Source organism: Larimichthys crocea, chromosome XXIV (assembly GCF_000972845.2).
Source record: "Larimichthys crocea isolate SSNF chromosome XXIV, L_crocea_2.0, whole genome shotgun sequence".
Classification (NCBI taxonomy): Eukaryota; Metazoa; Chordata; class Actinopteri; family Sciaenidae; genus Larimichthys; species Larimichthys crocea.
In genome coordinates this window covers 3,553,527-3,564,576 of record NC_040034.1, presented here as the reverse complement: position 1 = coordinate 3,564,576, position 11,050 = coordinate 3,553,527, and the positions used below count along the sequence as shown (strand labels likewise).

The 11,050-nt window shown below is 41.5% G+C and overlaps 1 protein-coding gene across 1 annotated transcript in view; it reads left to right on the top strand.

Moving 5' to 3' along the window:
- Window positions 1-11,050, top strand: part of galnt16 (UDP-N-acetyl-alpha-D-galactosamine:polypeptide N-acetylgalactosaminyltransferase 16) — a 40,308-nt gene that overhangs the window by 9,068 nt on the left and 20,190 nt on the right. Inside the window, exons 2-4 of the mRNA XM_010751182.3 lie at window positions 6,729-6,910; window positions 8,021-8,119; window positions 8,208-8,275. Coding sequence (XP_010749484.2) covers window positions 6,729-6,910; window positions 8,021-8,119; window positions 8,208-8,275 — 349 coding nt within the window. The remainder of the gene's footprint in view (window positions 1-6,728; window positions 6,911-8,020; window positions 8,120-8,207; window positions 8,276-11,050) is intronic.

Here is an 11,050-nt window from a genome sequence, read left to right as displayed (position 1 = left end):
TTCATTTTTTTTTTTTTTTTTTTTCATTTTATTTCCCCTTTCCTCTCTCCTCCCTTCTCCACCTTCTTTCTTTCTTTAATCCTCCCCTGAGTTTATTTTCCTTCCTTTCCTTCTGTCTGCCCATCCTTTGTTTGTTTCTTTCTTTTTTAATCTTTAGACTTTATTTCTTCTGTCTGCCTCTTTGTCTTCACATCCCTCTTTGTCTTTCCATCTTCCTACCTTTTCCTTGCCTTCCTTGTTTCTTCATTGTTTTTGTTTTATCCTCCCTTCATTCTTTCCTTTTCTTCTGTCTCCCTTCCTTCCCTCATTTTTTCTTTCCTTCTTACAGTCCTGGTCTTCTTCTTTCTCTCCTTCTCATTAATCCTAATGTCCTCCTCCTTCCTTTACTTTTCTTTTTCTGTCCTTTATTTCCTAGTTTTATTTCCTCTTTCCTTTCTCCATCCGGTTACAACTCAGTCCTTCTGTCCTTCCAGTTTCCTTCTTGCTCCTCTACTCTCCTTCTTCCTTCCTTTATGTCTGTATTTCATCCTCTGTCCGTCTTTCTTTCCTCAGGATGACAGAACACTCCTTCATTATTTCCTTTCTCTGTTTCTTCCTCTCATTGCTTCCTTTCTTTATTGTTGTCCCTCCCTTCCTTCCTCCTCTCTTTCGTTTTCCCCTTCATTGCTTTCCTCATGTCCTCCTTCCCTCTCTCTCTGTCTTTTCCCATGAGTCGTTCATTAGTAACATTTGATTCACTAATGACATCATTTGTGAAAACTGTTTTTGCGCTGGCTCCGTTTTTTTCTCTTTATTTCCTCTGTTGAGTGGTTGAATTTCCCAGCACCAACCACTGTGTTGTGTGTGTGTGTGTGTGTGTGTGTGGGTGTGTTGTGTGTTGTGTTGTTGGTGTGGTGTGTGTGTGTGTCTGTGACATGTTGTGGACAAGATCCACGTCCAGCTGATCAGCTCGTCTGTGCTGCCACAGATTCAAACTTATGGACGTATCTTTAGTTTATATTCAGTTCAGGCTGTGGCTGCTGGTTTAAACATTTCACGAGAGCGCTGGGTTTAATGTGCCCTTAACGTCTGAGTGAGGATTAGTTACATTTTCCATTACAGTATATATACACCACTGAGGTATGAACACTCCACCAGTGAGGAATCATTTGCTTCCCAAACATCTTCGATTATTGTGATTTAAGCTTTTAAGCTTCTTGATTTCATCTTGCAAATATATTTTATCTGGCATCGAGTCCTCATGTGCATCCGTAACAGCAGCACAATGTGAGCTAAAGTTGAAGGGGCAGTGTGTCAGATTTACTCTATTATAGAATGTGGCAGAAAAGTAATATAAATGTAAAATAAATTTGTAACTCAGAAGTGTGATGTGTGTTACCTCATACTGTCGTCATTACATTACAACAGATATGGAGGATGGGGGACAATAATAGAATACAAACATAAGTTAATAAAAAGTTTCTTTTGAATTATATAGACTAAATGATGAAGTAGCTCGCTGATAGATGAACCATGATATAATTACTGATAGAGAAATCAGCTTAATATTTTTATTTTCTTAAACAGTCTGAGAGAAGAAAGACGGACACATGCACAGTGAGAGACGCTGGTGTGGTATTACAGAGTGCCGTAAGAGAAAGCTGTCTGTGTCTGTCTGTCTGTCTGTCTGACTGTCTGTCTGTCTGACTGTCTGTCTGTCTGTCTGTCTGTCTGACTGTAATCGTGCAAGTGGAGGAAACAGCGACGTAGTACACACCTGGAAAGGTGACATGCAGAATAATGTCAGATCTGAGATCGCTTTGTCTGACATGCGTCATTGTGAAGTTTAGTGGAATGAAGCAGTGAAAGGTTTTTTTATTTCCCCTAAAGCAGCTTTAAGTTTAAGCCTGACATTTTATTTGGTATCTTTGGAAACTAAAGTTTTGAGGGTTTGAACAAATTTTAAAATAGCACCAGAGGATCAGAATCAGATTTATTGCCAAGTAGGTTTGCACTTACACGGAATTTGACTTTAGACGGTGCAGAATAAACATTAAGTGAGTAAAACATATAAACAATATAAATATATATACAACATCTTCTAAAAAACTAAAGCGTATATGAGAGTGAGAGTTCACAGAATATTCTAAATGTGCACGTCTGGGTGAGTCTGGATTAAAGGGGAAACAGGCCAGGCCTTAAAAATAAAATATGCAATAAAACATGCAAGGTAATATTTTTTGGAGTGAGTTAAAAGCCGAGTTGCAGCGTTTTGGACTGACGGTAGGCAGTGCATTGATTCTGACTGACTCTGTACAGTAAAAGCTTCTTCAGATCTGTGGCTGGAATGATTTAGATGTTTCTCAAATGATGAAAACACAAACTACACAAAATTTCTGGCTGACGAGCATAAGTTGTTAGTTCACTTCAGTTTGAATTCAAGCGAGTGCAGCGATGTCAGATGTTGTACGTCGAGTTTAACTGGAGAAAAGTGTCTGACATCAAGTATTTCATTTCAGCCAGGGACTTCATTTACTTTAATTTAATTGACCCACTGACAGGTGAGGAGGTTTAACAACAACAACATACAATGTACATGAAATCTGTTTTTGTGTCAGCCGAACAAAAAGACTGAAAAACTTGATAAATAAAGTGCACTTGTACTTTAAAGTAACTTTGTCCTGACATGTTTAAGTCCGTCTCTGGCTGATAAATTAGTAAAAATGTGTTTTCAGTGGAAACCAGCTGGAATGTCAAAACAGAACAAAGTAGCATCCTGTTGGAGATAAATAAATCTCGAGCAGGACTCAAACTCACCACGTCACCACGGCGTGATACGATACCCTGCGCGTCCTCTGTGGGACGCTGTCATCTCCAAACCAATCAGGCGCGTCTGATTTGTATCTGATTCTGTCGAGTCTCATAACTCAGCTTGAAAAGAGCCAGCAGACGTGTTCATCTTCCAGACGAGCTTCATATTTAATTCAGTGGGCCGAGCCTCTGAGAGCCTTCTGTTATTTCTGTCTTATTATCCTCGGAGCACCATTTTCTGTAGTCTTTAAAATTCAGCCGTGATGATACTTTGTGGATTACAGGGAGATACAAGCTTTCTGAAAGAGGCTGTGAATAGCAGTGAAATCCTCTTTGCGAGTAGTTACTGTGGAAGAATCACGTGTTCTTATCAAACATGATCATTGTTTTTAAGGTGTTCATCTTCTGGTTCATCGCTGTGGTCTCCGTTAGAAAAGATAAAGCCGGTGATAAAAACAGGCCTGCAGCTCCAGCTGATGAACACACGTAGGTTCATGGAGTTAAAATGCTTATGAAATGAGCTGTATCCTTGGTAATTAAACATTATAATTAACCATCTTAAGCATGCAGAAGAGTAATGTAATTAGGCATCTCTCTAGGTCTAATTACTAATTAGATGCAGAGAGGATAAAAGTTGTATTTCTTAATTACAGTCAGTGGAGATGCTCCTGAAGTGAGCGTGAGGTTTTACAGACGATGTGATGGACAGATCAAGTCGACACGCTTCGATACCTTCACATGTTTTGACTGATGTCAAGGACATGAAGAAGACTTCTGTATTTATAAACCCAGGTGAAGACTGAAGGAAGAAAGTGTGATCGATGCGTCAGTTAATTAAAAAGCTGCACAGGAACAACTCTTTTCTTTTAGACAGACATAAAGTTCAGTAAAATAAAGTCAATTTATTTATAACAAACTTTCTAAAACTGCTGCATTTGTTTAATGAGACTTTTCTTCTGCAGTCTGACGAGCATCAACTGTTAATTAATGAGATCAGTTCTCCAGCAACTGAAGATTGTTGTTTTAATTAATGTTGATAAAGAATATCCCAGAACAAATGATCTGCAGCAGTCGTCATTTCTGAAGTTAAAGTTTAAAGGTTAAAAACATTCACTGATGATTCACCACAGAACAATGAGCTAAACTAACTGAACATCATAGTTTTAAAGGTTCAGTTGTACACGGTGCTTCATATTCAGTGTATCACAGCAGAGGACCGCTTCCTGTGGCAGAGGGTTGTGTCTGTCTGCAAGTTAAAGTGTTGAAATATTCTAAATATAGTGCAGACTTAGACTGATATCGATTTTTTTAGGTGTGCCGAGGTGTCTGGGGAATGTGCCAGCAGCCGTGTGACACACTGACTATAGATATGTGCCTCTGCAACATACAACTCCTTTCTAAATGATGTGTGTGGTGCATGAGGCCATGTCAGGTTTATATGAGCTCTTCACAAATTGGGAACATCTGTTTCTAATTTTGAGAAATGAAGCCAACACAGGAAGTGGCAAAAACTGCAGTTCCTCTAACGTCCACTTGAGGCTGGCTCCAGAAGTGAGTCAGTCTCCATAAGTCCCCATGTTTCACAGCAGAAATAAACATGTTTACAGCCTGGTACAAAAAACAGTTTTGGTCTCTGTAGCTAATTTCCCCGTTCATGACAACTGAGTGAATTTATATACAACTCACCTGTTCACATTATATTAAGGCTTAAAGTTATGTGAATGTCTGATATTCGCTCTCTTTCAGCTGTTTCTGGTCTCCAGCAGCTCCTCAGGGAAACCTCTGGCTCTTTATCTGCTAAGTGCTCGCCTGTGTTCATCAGCTCTCTCTGGTGCTGTGCAGGTTTTTGAAGGAACACGTTTGTGTGTGTGAATCCTTGAAGCGTTCACACCGCCGCTGCTCCACAGAGACTGAAAATGAGGTCGCTCTCACCTGGACCTGGTCGGGAGCTGTTTCTAAATCCACCGGATACAGCGACCTTTAATAAAGCTGCACACAGCAGAGCTCCATCCTCTCTTTTCATTTCCTCCTTCCTCCGTCATCATCCATCATGGTGACTCTCTTTGATGGAGGCTACTCCCATCTGCTTCCATGTATTCACTGGCCGTTTAAAGCTCCCGCTCAGAGCGTTGCAGCCCCTCGCGGGGGCCCATTAGCCCATTAATTACTGAGGATTTATGTTCTGATTTGATGAGTGCCCGTCCCATTTTGCCGTATTAACACTGACACAGTGACCTGAATACGAAAGTAGCATTTACATTTGGCTGATACTTCTTTCAGAAGACGATGACGAAGGTTTAATTCTCAGATGAAGAGCAGGATTGAAATGCAGCAGCGACTCTTTCAGACTTCTCAGACGATCTGAATATAGAAGTAGAACAAGAGGTTGATCCGGGCTGCCGAGGCTCTGGAGGTGGAGCAAGTTGTCCATTAATCTCAGGTTGGTTTTCGCTTTTCAGCTCCTCCAGTCCACGCGTGTCCTTGAGCAAGACACTGAAAGAACTGAACTTCTTACAATGGCCAGACATTTGTGTATTTCAAAGCACTTTGTACACTAAGAAGCTCTGTATACTGTGAGTCCACTTACAGTTTGTTATAGAATATTCTATCCTTTGGGTACACGGGGCCGTGCATGGGCCTTGGAGTCATAGACGGTGACGGCACCAAGTCAGATCAGAGAAGACGCTGTTTGGAGTGCAGGAGTCAGCCTATCTCAGAGTGACCGGGGTCAAAGAAACTCAGTGTTGGCCTCCCAGACATAATAGATAGCTAACTGTCTCCAGACGAGAATAATAAAGAATAAATATCACAGCAGAGGCTCCTGAACGCTTTCTCCCCTCCTGACCTGCTGCCACTGAATTTACTAACACAGTTAATCAATAATTAACTTTTAATTGAATTGGTTGCATCAAATAACCCAAACTGCCCTTTATATCTGTTATGTGTGGCATATGAGGAGATGAGAAATCTATATCAGACTGATGGGCAGTGTTATAATATAAGTTGAGTTGTCATGAACGGGATAGAGATCTAAACTCTAAAATCCAAAACCCCCAAAATATATTTAAACTGAGAGAAAACTAAGAAAAGCAAATAAATATCTGATTTTAAAGAAGCTGGAACCAGAAAATGTTAAAATAACTTTTTCAGTAATCAAAATCGTTAAGTTTTGTTTCAGCATCAGCACATCAGTAAAAAAGGTCCACTTACTGGCTTTTTTCAGGACTTTCAACCAGATCAACAGAGTTTAACAAACAAAAACAATAAATGGGAAAAAAAGAAAAGCTGATTTCACAATTTTATGACTTTTTATAGATCAAACTTTTAATTAAATCATAATACAATAATAATAATCAAGAGATTAACCAAGGTCCTAACCAGTTATAATATAAATTCTGTGTAAACCTCCATCTCATGGACAAAAAGGTCCTTAAAGAGTTCATAAAAATGGAAATTTGGAAATCCTCCATTTTCTGAGGAAGTGATAGAAAGCTCCAGAACAGCTGCTCGGTCCTTGTGGAGACATAGTTTCATAAACGACTGTGTCCAAGATTAGAAATGAACGTTCATCTTCAAACATCAGGAACAACATTTCTGTCTCTGCCTCATTTAAACGTCTGGTTCTGTATATTTACACTGAGACAAACGGTTAGAAACGTCCCACACGTCTCCTTCATGAGGATGTTGTGTGGTTGTGGCATGCAGCCATTTCTGTGATCATAGATATTATTTTGTTCTGCTGCTGACAGACTGATGGCAGTGAAGGGGTGAAGTGCTGATGCTGTGTTTGCCTCTGTGCGTGTTAAATCCCTCAGCAGTCTTTGAATCACTTCTTCTGTCTTTGACTTGTCGTCATTTCTTTCTGTCTCAGTGTTCCTCTTTGTGTTTGTGCTGTGATGTTAGCATGTGAACTCACCTTTGTCGTGTCCTCTCTGCAGGTGACGCAGCCCCTGCGGGCCGAGCAGCAGAGTCAGCTCCTGGGCGGCTTCGATGAGAAGGCCTACCTGGCCGGGAAGCAGCTGAAGCCGGGGGACGACCCGTACAGAGACCACGCCTTCAACCAGCAGGAGAGCGACCGGTTGGGCAGCGAGCGAGCAATCAGAGACACCCGACACTACAGGTGAGCTGGGCTAAGGCCTCTGCACAGGTGCACAGGTAGATCCAGGACTAACTTGATGATTTTACTGCAAAGTCTGACTGCAGGCTGTTGTGCAGACACAAAGTAATGTAAACGCCTCCTGCTGTGTATCTCCACAGCAGGAGGTTTGGCATCTGTTCACCTGTTTTCAAACACTGCATGATGAAATGACTTCCTCCAACACTTCTGTACAAAAAGAAAAATATAAAAGGAACTTTTCTTTCTGAGGTGGATTTGGATAAAGACTTTAAGCTGCAGCACAAACGTTTCGCTTGTGTGGCGTTTTGATGCTTTTGCCCAAAAATAAACTCGGCACAGGGTCGTAATCGCTTTTTTCCCCGAGGCTTTTGTTGGAGTCGACAGCATCTCGCTCTGAGTAAGCTGGACCTTGTGCTGAAATTTTGTTTGCTTGTTAGTCAGGCTGCTCTGTTCAAGGTCCAAAATAAACCTTCAAACTCAGCTCGTTTTTCTGAGGGTAACCTTGTGTTTGCTGCACTCGACACCCCAAAAAGCCTCAAATTAATAAAAACACAGTGATTATTACTGTAGGTAGAGTTTGTCCATAAAGTCCTTGTTAGCTTCGACCTCTTTGTTGATGCGGTTTGTTCAATATTGTCACAATTTTATAGAATCTTTAAATAGAAAATAATTATAAAGTTTCCACCTGACCTCCAGCCGAGTTTTAGTTTGTTGTTTTGTGTTCAACCCGTGCTGACAGTGTGAAAGTTCTTGTGCACATACTTGTGTCCCGATGGAGGCGTCGCACAAACTTCAGTGGTGTTATTGTTTTATTTTTTTTGTAGCTTTAAGTGTGATGTTTCATCTGCATGTCTTGGTCTTAAAGCTCCCAGCAACAGGTATCAGATTAAAGCAGAGGGTCAGAAATCTGTGCAATTGTTGCCTGGCAACCGGATATTTCCATGTCACTACGGCAACAATGCTGAGGCGACTCCGCAGGGGCAGCGCTGCAAATCACAACTGCCCAAAACGCTGCCCGGTACATGTGTGTGTTTGTGTGTGTGTGTGTGTGTGTGTGTGTGTGACCTCTGATAATGACGTAGAAGTTAAAGCTGCTCTTCCTGTGTGTTGTAGGTGTGCGTCTCTGAGTTACGACACAGACCTCCCCCCCACGAGCATCATCATCACGTTCCACAACGAGGCGCGCTCCACTCTGCTTCGCACCATCAAAAGGTAACGAGGTCGCACACGGGCGGCGTGATCGGACGGAGCGATGACATCACACTTTCTGATCTCTGCCTCTCTTCTCTCTCCCTCTCAGCGTCCTGATACGAAGTCCTCCATCCCTGATTCAAGAGATAGTCCTGATCGATGACTTCAGCTCTGACCGTGAGTTTCTGCTTTGTTAATCAGACGTGACTGCTTTGGTTCGCTCTCAGTGTTTGTAGTGAAAAACTCATCAAAGACAAGCAGGAGAACAGAGGAAATGAAAAGAGAGGATGAAGCTCTGCTGTGTGCGGCTTTATTAAAGGTCGCTGTATCTGGTGGATTTAGAAACAGCTCCCGACCAGGTCCAGGTGAGAGTGACCTCATTTTCAGTCCCTGTAGAGAAGCAGTGTGAACGTTTCAAGGATTCACACGGTGCATTCAGTGCTCGGCCACAGAGAGAGAGAGAGAGAGAGCTGTGGATGGATTTTGGTATCAGTGTGTTACCCTCAAAGACTGAAGCTCTAAAAAACTCCCTGTGCAGCCCACACAGCAGCAAACAGACAGACAGAGCTTACAGAGCAGCAGCATTCAGAGTCAGAGTCTGCCAGATGAAGAGTTTCCTGTAGCTGCTTATCCTGGACACGCTGCCATCTCCTCACATGGCTGACACATTCACACCTACCAGCCATTTACAGTCACTGATTAACCTGTTAAGGTGAACCCACGCAGATACTCCAAGAAAAGGCTCCCAGCTGGGAGGAACCTTTTGCACCGCCGTGCCACCCCTATGAGAGTGAATATTACAGGAGACATATTGTATTAATTTATTGCAGGTTTAAGGTTTTTTTATGCACAGTTATTTTACTGTTTATAGTTCGTTAAAGGCCTTTAGGATTCCAGATTTACAGCCCTGGCACTGTGGAGAAGGCTTTGAGAGAGGATTAGATCATCATGTTGGAGAAACATTTTCAGTAAAATAGTTCAGAAAATCCAGCCATCATTTGGAGCCAGCTGATTTAGGTGGAGAGGCGGGGTACACCATAGACAACAACTCAAATTAAGCAATCATGGTCCATGTCTTTGGATTGTGGGAGAGAACCCACGCAGACACAGAGGTGTTCAAACCAGGAACCTTCTTGCTTTGAGGCAGTGGTGCTCACCGTGCCGGCCTAGTTTAAAAAATGAATAAATGAAATATGAGAAATTAATTTTACATTTTTACAAACTTCTCCATTAAAAATATCCCGGCTGCAGCTCCTTCCTTCGTGTACCAGGTGTTAAAGCTCTTTTCACTCTGCCATCTGCTGTGAACGTGTGTGTGATACGTCAGGGGAATGTTCCAGAAAATAAAAGGAAAATATAAGTCAAGAGACAGGAAGACGTGTCACGCTGATGTCTGATGATGTCGGAGGTCTCAGCATGTCAGGGATTTACTCACTTTTTTATGCAACTGACAACCCGGCGATTAAAGAAATGAGCTGCAGCTGCTGCCACCGTGACGAACTGCTCAGATTTTATGTAAGAGCAAATTAGCAGAAAACAGATCACTTAATCGCCTCATAAAGTGCAGATCATATTTTTATGTAACGAACCAGGACAGAGGGATTAGAGGATAACCACATTTCAGAAATGACTCTCCTCTGTCAGCGTTAGGCAGCAGGATCACATGAGCTCATGCGTTACACCGTCCACATCGCTCTCTGTAATCACCAGCACATGCATCTACACGGCAGCTACATTCACTGTGCACTCAGGCGCTAAAACACACACATATGGATGCACACTCAGAGGTGTCAGAGCTGGCCACACATCTAAACAGTAGCAGCGAGAGCTCTATTAGCTGACTCATGCTTTGTTTGTTCCCGCGCTGAGCAGCCAGTCCGACCCTGCCACGAGGTCACGGTCCAGACAGTCTCATAGCTGTCTGTCTCATGTCCCTGAGCAAGACTTTCAACCTCCTCCGTGTTTTGGATTTCAGGATTTTCAGCATTAATTATCACGTGAAACCCACACACCTCGCTTCCAGTTTGTGGCTTTTAGTTTAGACTGTGAACCAGTAAGCCGCCCATTAGCCGCCTATTTTGTTTCCTCCAGCTCTCCTCTGTGGTCTCCCTGTGCAGCCACTTTCTAAAGTCCCGGTGAAGAAGAGTAAAATAGAAGTGCTGTTTCAGTTGTGGTTGAAATCTCTAAATCACTGCATGATGTTAAACGAACATGGATTATTTTCTTTGAGATCGCACAGCGAGGTGCGAGCTCTGCTCCAAACTATCAGGGTGGTATCTGAGGTTTCTTTCTTTACAGACTTTGTTTATAGACGTTTATTCAGTCAATCAGTCAGTCATCCAGCTTCCAGATCTCAGGCCTGGGAAGCAGACGAAGTTTTATTTGCTCTGGCAGAGACATTAAAAAAAAAGAGTGCAGAAATCGTTTGTATTTGCAAATTAGACTGGCAGAGTCAGGCTAACGAATCAGACATTCTCAGTGACTCGTCAATAAATTTGTGTATAAAGACACAGAAACAACCTCAGAAACGCAAAGAGCGGAAATCAAATATGGATTCCCACACCCTCAAAGAAAAACTGGTTCCTGTTAAGTTCTGTGGAAAAACTTTTTATCCATAAGATAAACTTTTTACAGTAGTTTTCTGTTTTTTAAAATTGTAAACAAACATTTACACATAATAATTACTATATTACTTTCTTAAATTAAATTCAAATTGATGTAAAATGATAAAGTTCTGTGATTAAATATGTAGCATCTGTAAAATTATAGTATTTCTCTGCAAAATCTACAGTAGACAGATAATTCTGGTAAATATAGTTGTTGACATTTATTTGAATTATTGGATATTTTACTTAATTTTATCCATATTTCTTCCTTTTAATATTCATTTATTTTTAACAGTGCACAATAAATTATTTTATTGTATTTAATATGGCTTGTTTTTGAATTAAA